The sequence below is a fragment of the Wolffia australiana genome, chromosome 19 (genome assembly GCF_029677425.1).
Source record: "Wolffia australiana isolate 7733 chromosome 19, ASM2967742v1".
NCBI lineage: Eukaryota > Viridiplantae > Streptophyta > Magnoliopsida > Alismatales > Araceae > Wolffia > Wolffia australiana.
This window is the reverse complement of record NC_135853.1, coordinates 1,742,635-1,762,500: the sequence shown is the minus strand read 5'-3', so window position 1 is coordinate 1,762,500 and position 19,866 is coordinate 1,742,635. Positions and strand designations below refer to the sequence as shown.

Below are 19,866 nucleotides of genomic sequence, written 5' to 3'. Positions count from 1 at the left end.
CAGGCTAGTCCGCCACTCCTACCTGAAAGAAGCTCTCTACAAGCTCGGCTTCGAGCAGGCCAGTCCGGCCAAGCTGAAGAAGCTCCCCTGGCACGCCCTCGAAGACAGAATACTGAGCTGGGAAGGCGCCGCCCGGGCCGCTGTCCGCGTTGTCTTCCACGGAGAGCGCGTTCTCAGCGCGCAGACCTTCTCTTCTTCCTCGGTCGGAGAAGCCCTCTTCGGCGAGATTATAAGCGAGGCCGCAGCCCAGTTCTTCGGCTTCCCGGAAATGGTGGTGTCGAAGACGAAGCTATCTCCGGAGAAGACGTTTCGCCTCTTGGATATGTACGAGACGATTCTAGAGCTGCTCCCCGAGATCGAGTCGGTGTTCTCTTACCAATCGACCTCGCTTGTGCGAGCCCAGGTCGAAACCTCTCTCTCCAAGGTAGGCGGAGCGGTCCGTGTTCTTCTTGAAGAACTGGAATCCGCGATAAAAGAAGATCACACCAAGGCTATTATCCCCGGCGCGGGGTTGCACCCTCTGGCGCGCTACGTCGCGAACTTCGTTTCTCTCCTCGCCGACTACCGCAACTCTCTCGTCGATATTTTCGCGGAGGATCCCGCGGAAGAGAAGGCCCAACTCTCTGGCGTTTCACTCCGTCTGGGGAGCCTTATCTTCGACGTGCTCTGTAAGCTCGACACCAAGGCGAGCCTCTACGGAGACCCTGCTCTCGGATACCTCTTCCTGGCCAACAATCTACAGTACTTGGTGAGAAAGATTCAGCGGGGGAAGCTTACCGACATCTTTGGGGAAGACTGGGTGAGGACGCATGGGGGGAGGGCGAGGCACTGCGCGGCCAGCTTCGAGCGCTTGGCTTGGAAGGAGGTGATGGAGACGATCTCAGAAGATCCACTGGTCGTCTCTGAGTTGGAGGCTGGGATGGCCGCAGAGCGGATGCGGCGATTCAACGAGGCCTGTAAGAAGCAGGCGGGATGGGTGGTCGCGGACTGGACGATGGAGGAGGAGATAAAACGCTCTGTTTCATGGATATTGACGTCGGCTTATCGCCCGCTCTACGATAAGTGCCGAGGCGAAGGTATATCCGCCGCGGCCATCCGCTTCGCACCGGAGGACTTGGAGAAGTCTGTATCCGATCTCTTTTGCGATGGCCATGGTTCGAGCGTGTGCTCGGGCCATGCCCCCTCCCTTGAGAGGCTCTCCCGGGGCTCCCGCTGAGCCTACGACTTGCAAGTTAAACTGATTACTTGTTCGTGCTTATCTTCTGCCGGCATCTTAGATTTAAAAATATATTTATGTCACTAAACCAAACCCAACTTCTCCTAATAACTAATTTAACCTCCGTAACTCCCTAGAAAGCAGCGATCCCTGTTGACTTGGTTTATTCACTGATTATTTCGAAAGACAGCCCCTTAGAATGACGTAATCAAGATTAAAATATCAAACAATCTCCTGATCCTTCTCTCAAAGAGAACACAGGAGGGGAGAGACCACTCTGCTACCTTACGTTGTATATCAAAGCACAGAAAAAAAATTATTGGACGGAAGCAGTCGATTTAGAAAAGAAAGAAGAAAAGTCGTGGCCTTGCACGTTCCCGCTTCCGTTCATCGGCCAACTCCTGAGGGCTATGGGTTGTTGATTAGATCAATGGGTTCAAACATTCCGTGATCAAGAATCTCAAACAACTGTTGATCAAATGATCGTCTGTCATGAGTTCTTTCTTCATCGGCAGTAATTTTGCCAGTATCAGGGGGAATATGGGTTTTCTCTCAAGAAGAGCCGTCGAGATGACCAACGAGACTGCGGCATCGTCCCCATTCTACGAGGTAGACAACCTCGCCACAGGCACTCATTATGCCCTGTTGTGCTGAATGCGGATCAGAGAGGCAGCGACGAGGCCGTCGTGAAGGCTAGATTGGCAAAGGGAAACGCCACTATCAGATGCATTGGGACAGCGCTGGCGAGGAGCGGTTGCTGGTCTTTTCTCAAAGGCGGCATCGTTCTTGATTCATCGCCCTCCGGCACCTCCGTTCTTTAGTTCAAGAACGCCGGAAACAGGACACTGGAGATTTCGATTTCGACTGCCTCTCTTCAGCCATTCAGCATTGAGCAGTGGAGAGCGCACGAGGAGGAGAACATCAGAAGGACGAGGAAACGCGTGGCGGCCATCCATGTCGTTGACTCGTCTGGAAAACCAGTGAGTTAGGCAGACGAGTGAGTCGCCGTCGAGCTTGTCTCAAAGGGCTTCCCTCTCGAAGCTGCCTTCGTCCTCGTCCAGCTGGTGGCGACCTTCGTTGCGGTGTACGCGAACTGGGGCTTTGCCCGGATTCGCGGCATCGGCTGGGGATGGGCGGGAGTCATCTGGCTGTACAGCTTGGTAACCTTCGGCCCCCTCGACATAATCAAATTCGCCACCAGCTACGTCCTCAGCGGTGCAGCCTGGGACAACCTCCTCCAGAACAAAACGGGAAAAAGGAAAGAGGACCGTGGATCTAGTGGACTACCGGAGTGAGACCAAAGGGAAGGTAGATACGACGACCCGCGGACGCATCAGCAGATTGGATTATCCCAAGAGGCTCCCAGTTCTCTGATTGGAGACAGAAAGACGGTGAGATAAACTGTTCTCGCAGCATGCTACCGCGAGTAGACAACTAAATTGGTCCCAAATAAATCGCAGCAGCAGAATGAGTCACCCGGCTTCCGAGGACGGAGATGCGACGCATTTGGCAGAGCCCGAGCTAACCAGCCTATACGACCTCTTTAGCAAGCCCAATGGTTGTTCCAACCATGGTCCTGAGGGTGGGTATTAAGGAAACAAAGGTAAATCTTGTCATCTCACGTTTCTTAACAGAAGCCACCACAGAAACTGGGCGACAGTGGTTATGGGTGAAAGTTGCAAGTCATAGGCTCAGTGGGAGCGCCCGAAGAGCGCCTCACAGGAGGGGTCATGTCGCGAGTACACGCTCGAGCTATGGCCATCATAAAACAGATCGGAAATGTAGTTCACCAAGTCCTCCGGCGCGAAACGGATGGCCCCGCCGGATATGCCTTCGCCTCGACACTTATTGTAGAGCGGGCGATAAGCCGACGTCAAAGACCACGAAACAGAGCGCTTCATCTCCTGTTCCATTGTACCGTCCGCGACCACCCATCCCGCCTGCTTCTTGCAAGTCGCGTCGAAGGCCTCGTTGAATCGCCGCATCCGATCAGCCGCTATCCCCGCCTCCAGCTCAGAGACGACGGTGGGATCGCCCGAGATGGTCTCTATCACCTCCTTCCAAACCAAGCGCTCGAAGCTGGCCGCGTAGCGCCTCGCCCTGGTCGCATGCGTCCTCACCCAGTCCTCCCCGAAGATGTCGGTAAGCTTCCCCTGCTGAATCTTTCTGACCAAGTACTGTAAATTGTTGGCCAGGAAGAGGTATCCTAGAGCAGGGTCTCCGTAGAGCTCCGCCTTGGTGTCGAGCTTGCAGACCAGGTAGAAGATAAGGCTCCCAAGACGGAGAGAAACGCCGGATAGTGGGGACCTCTCCTCTGCGGGATCCTCCGCAAAAATGTCGACGAGGGAATCGCGGTAGTCGGCGAGGAGAGCGACGAAGTTCGCCACGTAGCGCGCCAGAGGGTGCAACCCCCCGCCGGGAATTATAGCTTTGGTGTTATCCTTCTTTATCGCGAATTCCAGTTCTTCAAGAAGAAGACGGACCGCTTCCCCCAGCTTGGAGAGAGAGGCCTGGACCTGGGCTCGCACGTTCCACGTAGATTCGTGAGAGAAGACGGACTCGATCTCGGGGAGCAGCTCCAGGATGGTCTCGTACATGTCCAACAGGCGGAATATCTTCTCCGGCGACAGCCTTGTCTTCGATACCACCAGCTCCGGGAAGGCGAAGAACTCCGCAGCGTCCTCGCCTATAATCTCGCCGTAGAGGGCTTCTTCGACGGAGGAAGAAGAGAAGGTCTGCCTACAGAGGGTGTGCTCGCCGGCGAAGATGTTGCGGACGGCGGTCTTGGCCGCGCCGACCCAGCTCAAAATTCTATCTTCGAGGGCGTGCCAGGGGAGCTTCTTCAGCTGGGCCGGAGGGGAATGGTCGAAGCCGAGCTTGTACAGGGCTTCTTTTACGTGGGAGTGGCGCACTAGCCGGTACACTTCAATGGACTGCTTTCCGTGCCCGCAGTTTATCATGCAACGGGCGATGGATCGGAGGTCGGCGGCCGCGCCCACTTCGTTATCGATGTGGCCGAGGATGTCTGAGCTGGGTACGTCTCGCCGAGCAGCGAGAATTCGGTGGAACTCAAGTTGCAGGCGCTTGGTCGCCTTGTCCATGAGGGTTTGAGATTGAAGTAGACATGAGATGGACGTAGGCGAGCCCTCGACGATCAGCTTTCTGGCTTGGTGGAGTTTTTCTACGGTTAGTATAAGGCGGTGGAGGCTCGCCGATGAACATGCTTTTACCGCGCCGTTATCCCAGTGGGCGAGGATATCCTCCGCGGCAGACATGCTTTGGTCCAATATGGTGAAGGCAGAGTTGAGTTTTGGGGTAGAGGGGGAACTTGGTGAAGCCGTGGAGCGTTCGGAAGAAGATGGGCTCCTCGCTTTCGCGTGCGCGAATCCTCCGCGCGCCATGATAATGATGAAGAAGAATGCGGAAGAGCGATTCGCAACGGCGAAGAAGAAGAAGTGAAATTTTGGAAACAGCTTCTGAATTTCCGAGCATATGTTGGTCTGTGGAAAGCCAGTGGTCTGTGCACAATTTGTAGCAATCGGAGTTCAGATGAAGACGAAACAGGGGCTCCGCGTGTGGACGCGTTTATGGATTGACTGCATGCGCGTTCCTCCAATCTTCAGGGCGGCCTGCGGCCAGAGCAGTACAAATTCAATACATTTTAATGAGGGGCCTTAAGAAAATGACTTTGTCAACACCAACCGAATTAAAAAATGTCGCTGATGACTATGAGCTCTGACTCCCCTTCCGGACGATTGGCATTAGGCATTTCCGAGTTGTTTCCGGATAAAATGACTTTGACTGGTTATTCTACGCTGAACTTTTGGAAGCAAACCCGCAGGGCGGACTCAAATTTAGAGGCGTCTGTCTTAGACTCTTCCGAAAAATTTTAACACTAAACTTATCGGTATTTCTTTCAGAGCCCATTTTTCGGAGACAATGGCTCTCTCTCTCACTCCGCGTGCTCTCTGAATTTCTCTCAGCTCTTTCTCCTCTTTCTCTCTTCGAGCTCTCCCTCCGCTTGTCTCTTTTGGCTCCCTAAGCTCTGTCTCCCTCTCTTTCATTCAAACTATACACTCTAATTTCTTTCTCTATCTTTATCGGGTCTCTCTGGGCGCTGTGATGCAGGACGTGCTCCACCATGCTGTCTCGTCGAGCAAACACACAGACACACTGCCTCTCGTTTTTTCTGTCTGTCTCCTCATCTGTCTTATTGTCTCACTCTCCCTCTTTCTCTCTGTCGCTCTGTCTTCCCATCTGTCTTCCCATCGCCGTCCGGCATTCTGTATCTCTCCTCCGCTCGCTCTCCTTCTCTATTCCACTCTCTCTCTTTCTCCTTTCCACTTTGGTAGGACGAAGATTCAAATAACTGTTGAATGAGGAAGTCATTTGAAAATACCTATCGGTAATCCTCGCACACGTCGTGGAAAGATCAGGTGGCCGTGTCAGCGGCAGATAGCACACTGGTGTTTATTCGATTATCCAATTCCTGGGTGATCGCGGAGAAATTCTGGCCATCTCCCTCGAAAAAATCCTACTTGAAGAAGGTTTCTTTTCATCCAACTTCACGTAGTATATCAGGTCATGTCAAGAGACAACAGCATGTCTTGAGAGACGCACGCTGGACATCCGCTTGTCCGGGCCAAGGAGGCGTGTGAACCCATTATATATTCCTTTTGTCGTTAGGGTAAAATAAATAGCTCCAGATAGATAGATTGTGGAGGAATATGACTTGCACATCTTCCCATCTATTCACTACTCCTCTAATTCTAAGACTTAAACATTGTAATGACTTCCTTAGTCTGTGCCAACAAGATTTAGGCGGATCATAATATGGCAACAAATGTAATTTGATATCACTCACGGCGTGTGGTCTTTCGATTTCTCCGTGGTAATTATTGCTGGGACATATATATTGTAATGATTTAGCTGTTGAGCTTCAAATACACATTTGATAGACTAAATCTAGGATTTAACTACGAATAATTCCTACTTAATGCATTATTGTCCTATACTATAGGTTAATACTCATTGAATTGACCTGTAGGAGAATCAGTGGATTAGTGTCACATTAATATATCCGAACGAAAGCCGTATAAATACCCTGATTTATTAGTTAAAAATGATAGACAAAATGTGTCCACGATATAGCAGTCATAAATATGGCCATAATTATCAGTTATTTCGCTGTTGAGGAATCGAAAACATTTTGTACCTGGTATTTTGTACTGTTAAATATAGAAATATATGCCTCTGTTTAGTGTCGATGACGTTGAAACATTTTCGTGATTGAAAATGTCATAAAACATCTCTTCCGACCTGCTTGGTGAAGTTATCAAGAGTCACTTAATTTTGAGGTTCTAAATTGAAACAAATTTTGGATTAATCAATATCTTCGGGTTGAGTTTGAGAAGTTGCATTTTTAAAATTAACCTACCAAATCGGACGATAAAATACCTCTAGATTTATAAAAGTCCAGTTAGATTTTTGTGTTTTACCACGGCAAAAAAAAACAGATGATTTTTTCTTAAATTACATTTTAATAAGACACGTGGAGGCCACGTACCATGAAACATAACAAACAGTTCTTATTTAGCTTATTGGTTTTTATCTTGGAAAAACAAACGATAGGTCATTGTACTGCTGACCTGTATTAGAAAGGGAAACATTGAGTCATGGAATAGAATAAAATATAGACAAATAAAGATTCGTACTTGTAGATAAGGGAATATACACATTCCAAATTGTGTCATTTGAATAATTATTTAGATGGTCAGACTCGTTAAAGATTAGGTGGTAGAGGGGAAAAATCAATGCCTGACCGTAAGTGCTGGAGTTACCAAGGGAAAAAATAAGTATTAGTTGGAAAGGCTGTACTTTTACTACACCTGCTAGGAGGTTTGATTGATCTTCCATCTATGGAACCTGCATACAGTTTTGATATAACTGCAAATGCCTAATGGATCAAACGCAAGTCTCGATATGGTTCAATTCAGTGAAGCTATATATAAGTTATCATTGATATTTTTGTTTATCAGAAACATTAATACACATATTAACTCATTAGCATATGTCAAGTTAACAATGACGAAGGGTCTCCTCCAGAGGGTATGGCGACTATGGATTTTGTTCCTTTTAAATGGAAATCAAATGGGTGAAAGTTGCTACTTTTACAATAAGAAATGGAGTTTCAAGAAGGTTATTGTAAAATTTTATATTAAACGTGAAATTATATTCAAATATTACATATAAACAGATATGGATAAAAAAAGAATGAGAAACGCAGATAAATAGAGACGTGTTCGAATATTGATGGGATGAGAAGTATGATAGACAAATATGAGTATGAAAATGTATTTGAAGGAACATATATAGGTATCTGGCATTAAAATTGTTGTATAAGAACGAGTAGTATGTAGGTCGTGGACCACGCAGAGTGTTTTAGATATTTTCATACGAAGTTATGGATCGATCTAAAGAAGTTATGGATCGATCTAACCTGTGTAGGTGTTTAAGAAGTAGGACATAATGTAAGGTAAGAAAGTAGACAAGAGGTCGCGATGATCAGCAAGGACCTTTTGGATTTTAGGATCCAGGTAAGACTTCCATAGAATGATAGCATTTCTAGGTGGCTATTTAAATTATTGCTTTGACTGTTCATTATTTATTTTAAACTCAGGAAAATATAGACTTGATGCATAATTAAATTCCATATATTATTGTAATGAGTGGCGCTGACAACGAGACATTATACTAATTAAGTGATTATAAGAACAAAACTGAGGAATAAAAATCATCACAGTTGTCGTAGACTAAGCTGAGAATTACCCTGATATATAGCGTTGCATAGTACACATTTGAGTTGTTTTTTGACCATATGAATCGTCACACATCTTGAATCTATTGTAATCAGAGTGAAAATGAGATGTCACTTTAAAATTTTAACTTCCTTTAATCTATTATACGTGAACTTTATAGGTACAGGTGACCAAAAGAGAGGGCAAAGTATGTCGCATGGGTCAAGAGGTCCGTAAGGTATTGTTATTCAACTATAGCAAAGAGAGAGCGACAGGTAGTGAGAGCGAAAGCTCGCCAGGTAGAAAGGGAGAAACAGATTGACACAAAAAGAGAGACGCATCGACAGAGATCACGAGCGCGCGCGCGCGCGCGCGCGCACGAGAGAGAGAGAGAGAGACTGAGGGGGGGACTTGATTTTCTCGAATAAAGCTCTCTTCCTTGCAATCCTGATGCTTGGATGCAACGGATTCCAACAAAATATATAGGTGTAAGCCGAAGCCGCCACACAAGCTGGGCGACCACAGGTAATGGGTTAAACTTGCAAGTCATAGGGTCATTGGGAGTGCCGAGAGAGAGCCTCACGGGACAGGCCATGTCTCCAGTAGACACTCGAACCATACCCTTCACAAAAGAGATCGGAGATGTAGTTCGCCAAGTCCTCCGGGGCGAAGCGGATGGCCACGCCGGATATACCTTCGCCTCGACACTTATTGTAGAGCAGGCGATAAGCCGACGTCAAAGACCACGAAACAGAGCACTTTACGTCCTGCTCCATCGTCCCGTCCGCGACCACCCATCCCGCCTGCTTCTTGCAGGCAGCGTCGAAGGCCTCATTGAATCGCCGCATCCGCTCCGCCGCCATCCCCGCCTCCAACTCAGAGACGACTGTGGGTCTCCCGAGATGGTCTCTATTACCTCCTTCCAAACCAAGCGCTCGAAGCTGGCCGCATAGCGCCTCGCCCTGGCCGCATGCGTCCCCACCCAATCCTCCCCGAAGATGTCGGTAAGCTTCCCCTGCTGAATCTTTCTGACCACGCGCTGTAAATTGTTAGCCAGGAAGAGGTATCCTAGAGATGGTTTGGGATTGAAGAATACATGAGATGGAAGTAGGCGAGCCCTCGACGATCAGCTTTCTGGCTTGGTGGAGTTTTTCTACGGTTACTATGAGGTGGTGGAGAGTCCTCGATGAGCAGGCTTTAGACACCTCCTTATCCCAGTGGGCGAGGATATCCTCCGCCGCAGACATGCTTTGGTTCAATATGGTGAAGGCAGAGTTGAGTTTTGGGGTAGAGGGGGAGGTTGGTGAAGCCGTGGAGCTTGCGGAAGAAGATGGACTCCTCGCTTTCGCGTTCGCGAATCCTCCGCGCGTCAAGGTGGTGAGAACGACGAATGCTAAACAGCAGAGAACAGCGGTCTGGACGAAGAAATGAAATTTCAGAAACGGCAACGGTGTAGACGAAGAAGTGAATGATGGAGCGCATCTAGACGACGCGATCGAATCATCAGCAGAGCCGTCATTGCCGTCATCAGCATCGCCCCCGATCCACGTCCAGACCGACCGGCACGCCAAAGTGTCCGTGAAGATGCTGGGGTTCCGTCTCTTCGTGTTTTCGTTTTTCTGTCTTCAATCGTTTTAAATCCAGTGTTTTGTTCATCATGACGAGTGAACCCAATTCGTCGTGATGCGTAATGTCCTTTTGATTTCGTAATGTCCTTTTTTTTAATGTTGTAAAATGGGGGGGAAGGATCTTATTGTGCTCCTCCTCCTAGACTCATTGTAAGGGCCCATCATGGCCCTGTATAAGGCCATGATGGGACCACCTTCTTCCAAGATCTGAAATTCCTGTCACGCGCCCCACCGACACACGACGATACCAAGCAGCTGTGTGTTCGTGTCCTCCGCGCGGTCGAGCCAATGCGTGGTAGGGCTAATGCAGGGTCCTACTGCCTGCTGACCGCGTGGCCGCCTCATTTAGGCTTTACGTCCCCCCGGTGCGACCATCCAAGGTCGTGATTGTCAACGATGCACTTGTTCACGCGCCAGGTCTTCCCGACGCCTACAAAACACAGGCCGGCGTCCAACAGTTGCCGCAAGGCGTTGACCACCGACCTGCCCACGCCTTCATGAATTGCAGCAAAAACCTGACGCCCCCTGACACGATTCACGTACGTGTCGGACCCAACGCGACGAACAATCGTCCTACTGCCGACCGAGTCAAACTGCCCCATGTTTTCTTGATCGACCGTTGCCGGTTACCTCGCGCCCCATCAGTTTCACATCCTGTGCTCGGTGCTGCTGACCTCCCTACGTCGGAGATCGTTGTGCCCGCCACTCCCCCATTAGCCGAACAACGTCCTCCGCACGCCGGTCCGCTGCCAACCTTCATTATTGCACTACACACACCCCAGCATTGCCAATCATCTTTGCCGCTAGGCAACAACGCTGCTCTGCCCGCGTGATTTGCGCTCCACCTGCGCTCCACCGACGTGCCACCAGTAGCCGCTTGTAACAGTGGTCTATCTCAGCTCGCGCTGACCCTCCATACGTCGCGCTCGCCGGGAACAGATGTACGTGTGAGCTACCTCACCACTATTCGTCCTTCGACTACTGCTCCTGTGTTGCATCTCCGCCACCAGTCGAGCCCACTCGCGCCTGTCGATGACACGCATCTGCCTACCTACCCGCATCGTCCTGTGCACCAACGAAGATGACGACGACATCGACGCCACCAACGAGGTACGCCGTCCATCGCTCATGAGTTATATTACGTCTTCCAACATATTTTTGACTGCACTCTACTGCGCTCAGGTTAGATTAGGTGAGAGGGATTTATCTAGAAAACTAAGAAGTTGAGCGTCTTCCTAGGCACGGGCTGAGCCTGTCCATTACGTGCGAGCCCCTACGAACTTGTTTCGTTCGGTGCCGTAGTCGCCATCGTCGCTCTGACCAGGGTCAGAAGGTCACTGTCACTGTAACCGATCGTCCGCTTCGGAGTTTGGAGTTCAGCGAATCATCACGAGTCAGGGCCTGCACGTACATTCTCCTAGGACACATCGCATCACGTAGTTACATTTACTTAGCAATTTTACCTCATCGGACAACACCGTCGACGACGTCCGACATCATGAAATTTTTGGGAACAGCATGTGAATCTCCTAACGTAGGTTGGTCTGTGGAAAGACATATTTCTCGGGACGATATATAGCTGTCGGAGTTCAGATGAAGGCCAAAATAGAGGCTGCATGGTGAGACGCGTTGCTGCATTGACTGGTCGTTGGTTTGGCCAGGACAGTCCCTCGAGCAGTCTAGAGGGCAGCCAGACCAGAACAAATTTGGAACAGTAGGTAGCGATGTGTAGATTTAGACTCCAACCTTCCATCCCGTAATCTCGTCTCTGGGGAGCGGGGACTGTCTTTTTCTCCCACGCGCTCGCTAGACATGTCCGAGCTGCATTTGGGTAGGACGACTTGGAATGCTAATTTGACTGAAAACCTTCCAAAGAAACGGACAGTGTGAACTGTTTATTCTTAGAATCCAATTTAGAGGCGTCCAGGGATAAAAACTCTTTAGAAAAACTTTAATTCTGAGGCTAACAATATTTATTTTAGAGAACGCTCTTTATCTTCCTCTCTTTCTATCTCTCGCTCTTTCTTTCTCTCTATGTGGCTCTCTCCGCTCTCTCCGCTCTCTCCACTCTCTCTTCTCTCTCTCTACGCTATTTTCTATCTCTCCTTACCCCCTCTCTCTTTATATATATTTCTGTCTATCTCTCTTTTTCTCTCCCTTCTGCTCGCCTTACAAGTCTTCCCTAATTCAGACAGCTCCAAATACTCATCCATCGTAGAGTTTTTTCTTGATCTACGCAACGTACATTACGAATTCTTTCGGATCTCAGTCATGCAAGGAATCCATCCGTACTAAATGTAGGGAACTGTTAACACTACAAATATCTTACCCTGCACTATCTTACCAGAATTTACGAAATCATTCAACCATCTCCCTTCAACAGAAATTAAAGATTGAATGTGTTGAATGCAATTATCATCTGAAAAAAGTGGGATAAAGCCGAAATGTTGTAATTGGGCTAATCAACTGTGACGAATGTCCAAAGCCTCTTCTAATAGATGGCCCACTACGCCCAATAACTCCAGTCTAATCAGACAGCGGGATTAATCTCATTTATATCAAATCACTCGTCTTTTGTTTCTCACCAGGAGGAACACTTATACTTTTCTGGACCTTACAAAATGCCTATCTCGAATCATATCGTGATTCTTAATTGGATTGTTATACCATATGAATCAATGATGTGAACAATATGAGAATGGAGCTTGAATCAGGGGCTCATCCGCTCAGAAGAATTAGTAAAGAGCCACAATTTGCAAAAGGTTCTTTGTCTCTTTGTGGAAACCAGGTTGGTCCTACAGCTTGTAAACGTCTCGTCATCAATTTTGTATCACAATTTAGCTTTAGAAATAATAGAACTAAGGGTTATTCCATTTCTTATAGCCTTTCTATAATTTTTCATGCCATTCTGGCGTTCTCCCCCAGAAAATCATACTTCAAGGAGTTTTCTTTCAATGCTAATTCACATTGTATCTCAAGTCCAAATCAAGAAGCACTTTTTTCTGACGTCATATGGACACGCCATGGTTTCTAGGACAAGAGCATGTCTTGAAAGAAGCATGTCGGATCTCCATTTTTCAAGACTAAGAAGTGTGTGAACCCACTGATTATAGTTATTTTCTCGTTCTATCTATATCTACGTGTCACACGGTAAAATCCAGAGCAAAGAACAATGCTCAGACGGAACTCGTGCCAACCTCAAAACTTGGGCAGGAAAGTAGTGCAGCCTTCACTTATGCAATGAAAGTCTCTTTGGAAAGCTTAATATTGTTGGAGGTTAAGGAGAGAGGAAGGGATAGGCCCTTAACGGAATATCATAACATTACATTATAATAAGTATAATTTTAGTGGAGACCAAATCAATTAAAAACGGGTGCAAAGCAGTAACAAAATAATGAGATAGGGTGCAGTTCACACCGTTGGGTAGTGCCGCTTGAACATCTTGATGTCCGTAGCTCTGCGCGCACATTCAATGGTCGGTCGTACCACACACCCTGACAGCCACCCGCAACACCCCTGTGCTAGGTACCCAGCCTTGATGTCCCACAAGCCAACAACACCCACGTTGACACTTATATCGTTTTAGTCCATAGGGGCACCACCGTGCTCAATGCCCCAAGCCTTGGCGTCTATGTGTCACTGCAGTACCTACAAGGATACACTGATGAATCCAACATGAGATATGAATTATGCACATTATAAAAGTCAATCGGCATCACTCTATTGATATAGGATTTATTTTTATCTGGATTCTCATTGTATGCATGACTAGGGGCGTTGGGTCAACATAACACTTTTTAACATTATATATAGCATATTTTACCAACCAACTAAATATTATTGAAAAGAGGCTTAAAATATTATTACATTTAATGATTTTATTCCTTCTCACTAATATGTTATCTTATATTTTTTCTGAGATAAATAAAAAAATTGAAAAAATAAAAATTTAAAAGATGGTTTTATGAGCACTAAAGGCAGCTGCGCTAGGCACACATCAATGCTCAAGCCAGCCATACGGAGGAGCACATGGCACACTCTAGCCTGGCCCCAGCCAGGTAGCAACTGGTGCCCAAGTAGCAATGCCAAAGTGAAGCATCAACTCCAGCGAACCCATAGCATGACCCACGTATGGCCCACATCGAGACTCATGGTAATTATGCTGGTGCAAGCGTGCAGAAGATAGAAGTTGATATCTAATTCAAAGGATACATAAGAATGAAATTTATATAGCAACATGTAGTTCAAATTCTTCCAATGTCTATTTAAAGTTCTTTCGTCGCATAAGGAAAGAGCCCTAGATGTGATCCCTTCCAGAGCTTGGAGCGATCGTCGGAGTCATACAATCTCTTTCACTGTGCAACCAGCTCAAAATGGCATCGGAGAAAGGCTGGGATCATACAAATCTGAAGCAACATGGAGGAGAAGAAAGGGGGAAACTGCACACCAAAGCTAGTGGGCAATCTCCATTCCTACCACATTATTCAATTCAGGGCGGATTCGGTATGTTTTCTAGCTCGACATGAATAAAACCTATCCCACAAACATAGTAGATTTGATAAATTTCATTTTTATTCAAAGAAAGCTTTGACTTCATTTTTATTGGGTTTAGGGGCGTCTTTGATGCATTCTGTCGAACATCTATAGGGTGTCGACAGAATTCTCCAATTTTCTTAAATTTTCTCTTATAAAAATATTTTAAAAACTCTTTTTAAATATAATTACCTCTATAAATCATACTACTATCTTTCTAATATAGTCCTAAATATTAAATCATAAAATACCCATTAAAATTCATCTTACTAATATTCTTAATATTTATACCTCTTCTTAATCTTTTTATCTATCTAGTTAACTAAACTATCTTAAATATCCTTAGTATCTAACTACTCACTTCTCTTCCACATTAGATAATTCCTACTCTCCTATCTATCTCTCTTACTCTTATATTCAAAGGATATCTATATACGCATATATTTCTGTCCTCTATTCATCTATATCTTAGTATAAAATTCCTTCTTTCCTGTATCATAAGTATTACTCCCTTCTTTTTTATTCCTTTTCTTAACTCTTATTAAGGTAAAATCTTATTCAGTATTTAACTAAATCTTAATATCCACCCTTATTATACCTACCTCCTATCTTATTAAAAACTCACTATTACTTAAAAAATAACCTTATTATCTCCTATTAAGAACAATTTATTATTATATATATTTTACTACTCTCATATACCTCTTCCACTACCCATAATATCTCCCTTATATATAACATCATGCATGCACTTCAATATCCAGCTTCTTTATTATCTCTAATATCTATTAAAGGATATGAATACTATCTCATTCATTAAATACTTCCTCCACCTACAAATTATTTGTCTTCTATGATTTTCACTATCTTAATTACTATTATGACCTCTATTACTCAAGTATAATCTTTAACCTACATACTAAAATCTCGATCACCCTAACTCAATTATCAAATTAGCTTTTCAATGCTAGTCCCTGTGGTGATGACCTCACTCCCATTATACAAATCTAAATAAGTTTTCTATCTTATCAAGTTAATTTGATTTAGCCAAATTTATGCTACAGCACAATAAAATTAAAATCGCAATTTGCTTCTAACACACAACGGGTGCCCTGAAGCCATATCAGGGCTCTATGTGTCATGCCTTAGTCACCTGGCTGGATACAGCCATCTCTCCCCTCGCATGGCGAGTACCCACAAAGTGCGGCGCAAGCATTGGCGGCTTGTGCACGCAGCCTTCACGGTCTGTAAGTGCACAGTTGATACCGCCGCACGCATGTCCTTAATGGTCAACAGGTGCAGCGTCCGTGGCCTGTGAATGTGACATGCTCTAATCTGCTGTGCTTGCTCACCGACGATCATGAGCACCATGTGGGCCTAGGTCTAAAAGATGAGGGATGGTGTCGCCACGTGTGAGGCGTGTGGCGTCCACGCTTTGAGCTCAGCTTCCTATCAAAAGTCCAAGTATGCGAACATACCCTGCACAGTTAGCACCTCGGCCTCTATGTAGGAATGTCTTGAAAGGAGCATGTTGGACCTCTGTTGTTTCAGGCCAGAAGAGTTTGAACCCATGTATTATATTCCTTTTGTCATACCTCGATATCTACGCTACCCAATTACTATCCATGTGGGGCCACAATGTCCCTTAAAATCTTCAAATGGAACATCTTTTGGGGAGAAGAAGGGCTAAAAGTTTCCGTGCATTGATATTTATTGTGTGTTTGCACCACAACACTATAAATAGATAAAGGAAAGAAAGTTTGATGTAGTCAATAATGTATGTATGATATTATTTAATAAGTCAATAGTTGAATATGTGCGCGCGCGTTGGATGAATAGATGCTGAGGTTGTAGATGGATGGAGGAATAAAAAAGGTTGTTTTCTGACATTTGATAAGTTAATAGTTGAATGTATAGATGAAAGGCCAACCTACCAATACTCACGCCCTACATTCTAGTTTTGCCTTTTGAATTGATTTTTCGGACCTTTTCTGTAGTTTGATTTATCATCATTAACTCTGAGTGATAAGAAATAAAACAACAGGTTTTAGTTTAGTCAATAGGAACTATAAACTTATTTTTGGCGTCCGTTTATGTTTTATCAAAATCCAAACCACTGTTCCCTCTATTCAATCCATAACGATTCATCACAAGTGAGCTTCACTCTGAAGGATAAATCTAAGCTAAGCGGGCACGAAGACGCAGCATCGGACGAGCCATGATCCGAGAAGACGCTAGAGCCGGGGCCATCGCAAAGCAGTCCGGAGATGTACTTCGCCAACTCCTCCGGCGTGAAGTGAATGACCCCACCCGATCTCCCTTCCTCTCGGCATTTCACATAGAGCGGACGATAACCCGACATCACCTTCTGAGAAATAGAGAGTTTCAATTCTCGCTCCATCACCTTATCCGCGGTGACCCATCCCGCCTGTTTCCTGCACGCCGCGTCAAATGCCGAGTTGAATCGTAGTATCTGCTCCGGTGCAAACCCCTCCTCCAGGTTAGAGATGACAGTTGAATCTCCTGAGATGGTCTCCAGGACATCCTTCCACGCCAAGCGCTCGTACCTCGCGGCGTAGATCCTTGCTCTCGCTGCATGCGTGGTCACCCAGCCCTCGCCCAAGATATCAATGAGCTTTCCGCGCTGAACTTTTCTCACCAAGTACCAGAGATTGTTGGCCAGGAAGAGGTACCCTAAAGCGGGTTCACCGTAGAGCCTTGCCTTGGCATCAAGTTTGCAGAGCAGTACGAAGATAAGGTTCCCCAGACGACGAGAAACGCCTGAGAAAGGGTTCTCCTCATCTTCTGCCTCGTGCTTCGGAGACGGGGGCGCCGATATGAATGCGGCGGCGCGGAGAGGAGGCTTGAAGAAGATATCGGCGACTCCTCTCTCGTACTCGGCGAGGAGAGACACGAAGTTCGCTACGTAGCGCGCCAGAGGGTGCAACCCCCCGCCGGGAATGATAGCCTTGGTGTTATCCTTCTTTATCGCGGATTCCAGTTCTTCAAGAAGAAGACGGACCGCTTCTCCCAGCTTCGTGAGAGAGGCCTCGACCTGGGCTCGCACGTTCGATGTAGATTCGTGAGAGAAGACTGACTCGATCTCGGGGAGCAGCTCCAGGATGGTCTCGTACATGTCCAACAGGCGGAACATCTTCTCCGGCGACAGCCTTGTCTTCGATACCACCAGCTCCGGGAAGGCGAAGAACTCCGCAGCGTCCTCGCCTATAATCTCGCCGAAGAGGGCTTCTTCGACGGAGGAAGAAGAGAAGGTCTGCCTACAGAGGGTGTGCTCGCCGGCGAAGATGTTGCGGACGGCGGTCTTGGCCGCGCCGACCCAGCTACATATTCTGTCTTCGAGGGCGTCCCAGGAGAGCTTCTTGATCTGGGCCAGAGTGGATCGGTCGAAGCCGATATTGTAGAGGCCCTCTTCGACGACGGAACGGCGGACTAAACGGTACACGTCGATGCACTCCTTGCCGTGGCCGCAGTAGACCATGCAGTGGGCGATGGATCGAAGGTCGGCGGCCACGTCGTGTGTTGGAGGCGAAAAGCACAACTCTTCTCTCTGGAGGACATCTCGCCGGGTTTTGATAATACGGTGAAACTCAAACTGTAGCCGCTTTACTGCTTTGTCCATGACGGCCTGGGATTGAATCAGGAAGGAGGACGAAACGGTGTCCGCGGAGGACTCATTCAAGAAGAACTTCCTGGATCGGTGGAGGTTGGTGATGGCTGGGAAGAGACGGTTTAAGAACTCTGGAGAGGAGGAAGAAGAGCCATCCCGATTCCAGTTGGCGAGGATTTCCTCCGCCAGGGAGATGTTCTCTTCCATCATAGCAGTGTTTAAGCTGTGCGGCCGAGAAGGAGGGGTGCTCGTCGATGGCGTCAATGTCGCAGAAGGAGAAGCCGTTCTCGCTCCTGTCCCGTGTGAAGGGCAAACCATCGCCATAGGAAGAAGAACTAAACAAGAAGAAGTAAAAGACGAGTCCCAAAAGAACTGTGGAAGAGAATTTTAAAGACTCGTCAGAATTCCAACCCTGTCAGGAGTACGACAGCTGGCGTTCTCAGCGGCGGTTCGCACACAGATTTTATTCAACTATTCAATTCCCACGCAACTACGCACCCATTCTGGCTTTCACCCACAGAGAATCTTACTTCGAGAAGACTTCCTAAATGGCTAGTTGACGAGGTATCTGTCATAGCTAAAATCAAAGTCGAGGGCCCATTTTTTCTGACGTCAGAAGCCCACATGACTTTTGGGACAAGACCATATCTTAAAAGAATACGCGGTTCTTTATGGACTTCCGTTATAGGGTTAGAAATATAAATCAGAAAAGAATAAGATTTCGTTGTGATCATTTATATTTCTACACGACAAACTAGCCTCTACTTCAATGGGCGCCCATAGTCATCCATAAAATCGTTTAGTGCTACATCTTTTGGGATCAACGAGGGCTAAAAGTTCCCAGGTTTTATGTTTATTGCTTGTTTGCCCGAGAATTTTATCAACAGATAAAAGACATAAAGCATGATGTGTTCAATAACTTATGCGTGATCTTTTTGAGTAAAGATTCTTCTAGTATTTCACTCCATTCAGTAAAGTCAGAGGGTATAATAGTTCCTACAGGAGAGACTCTGACGGAATATCAATTTTATATCTTCCCATGACTTGACTGTACATTGTGATGACGTCCTTAGTTTTGGACAACAAGATTTCGGAGGATTATAAATGGGTAACAACTAGCATCAGGTCTCATTCAAGGTACGTCAACTATCATTTTCTACGCGGCAATTAATATTGGGACGTACGAATTTTAATGAGGTAGCTACTGAGATTAAAATGCACATTTGTTATATTAATTCGACGAATCAGGAAAGACTAATTTCTAGTTAAGGTATTACTGTTCTTCACTTTAAGATACTGTACGCTAATAACCTATGGGATACGCAATGGATTAGCAGCCCGTTAGGACGTCCCTAATCAAGGATGTATAAATATCTTTAGATGTGACCTCGACATGCTACGGAAAACCTCTCTCAAATCCAAGTCAAGAAACTGGTCGTTTGACCGGCCTTCTCGACTCGGGATTATATATAAAAACATGACCTGAAATCGGAATTTCACATCTGCTGTAATCATTCCTTTTTTGAATTTTTTATCCATTAATCTATCTCTAAATATACCTGGTTTCTGTTGTCGAAATCTCTCTTTTTACTCTAAATTATTGGTTAATCTCACATTCGGTTCCATCTCATTAAATTCTGATTTCAAACATTTTAATACCTCTATTTTCGACTTCGTAAAACTGTGACCTGCAACATTTTGAATTCTTCTGATTTTCAGGTTACGTAAAACATTGATTGGCATCCAGTTCATCTCTGCAAAACCCTGATGTCAGATTACGCGTTTGATCTGAATTACAAATCGAAAATGAAATTTTCTTTCCAAAGTGAAATAACGTCTGCAACTAGTGTGTTCCAGACGTTATGTGATCCGCAAAATACCTGTATGATTCAAAATTACACATCCGATCTGCCAGCAAGACATCTCACTAACAAATTAGATATTTGACCCTGCACGATACATATCTGACGTTCAATGTACCTATCTGACCTTCATCATCTCTTATCTCAAAATTATTTGTTCTCAGAAATACCTGTTGATTCAGAATTACACACCTGGTTGGTG

The 19,866-nt window shown here is 46.2% G+C and overlaps 2 protein-coding genes, 1 long non-coding RNA gene and 1 pseudogene across 3 annotated transcripts; 2 read left to right on the top strand and 2 right to left on the bottom strand.

Moving 5' to 3' along the window:
* LOC144715735 (exocyst complex component EXO70H1-like) overlaps positions 1 to 1,263 on the top strand; it is a 1,781-nt pseudogene extending 518 nt beyond the window's left edge.
* A 1,542-nt stretch (positions 1,264 to 2,805) lies between these two features.
* Positions 2,806 to 4,736, bottom strand: LOC144715734 (exocyst complex component EXO70H1-like). Its single transcript, XM_078590708.1, has one exon. The coding sequence runs from the start codon at positions 4,615 to 4,617 to the stop codon at positions 2,908 to 2,910; it is 1,710 nt and encodes a 569-aa protein (XP_078446834.1). The 5' UTR covers positions 4,618 to 4,736; the 3' UTR covers positions 2,806 to 2,907.
* A 3,635-nt stretch (positions 4,737 to 8,371) lies between these two features.
* Positions 8,372 to 14,186, top strand: LOC144715656 (uncharacterized). Its single transcript, XR_013584680.1, has 2 exons — positions 8,372 to 10,751; positions 13,959 to 14,186. It is a non-coding gene; the product is annotated as an uncharacterized LOC144715656 (long non-coding RNA).
* A 2,078-nt stretch (positions 14,187 to 16,264) lies between these two features.
* Positions 16,265 to 18,171, bottom strand: LOC144715852 (exocyst complex component EXO70H1-like). Its single transcript, XM_078590855.1, has one exon. The coding sequence runs from the start codon at positions 18,124 to 18,126 to the stop codon at positions 16,300 to 16,302; it is 1,827 nt and encodes a 608-aa protein (XP_078446981.1). The 5' UTR covers positions 18,127 to 18,171; the 3' UTR covers positions 16,265 to 16,299.
* Positions 18,172 to 19,866: the final 1,695 nt, after the last annotated feature.

Coding starts and splice junctions, on each gene's coding strand:
- LOC144715734 (XM_078590708.1), bottom strand. CDS start 4,617: ATGGCGCGCGGAGGATTCGCGCACGCGAAAGCGAGGAGCCCATCTTCT.
- LOC144715852 (XM_078590855.1), bottom strand. CDS start 18,126: ATGGCGATGGTTTGCCCTTCACACGGGACAGGAGCGAGAACGGCTTCT.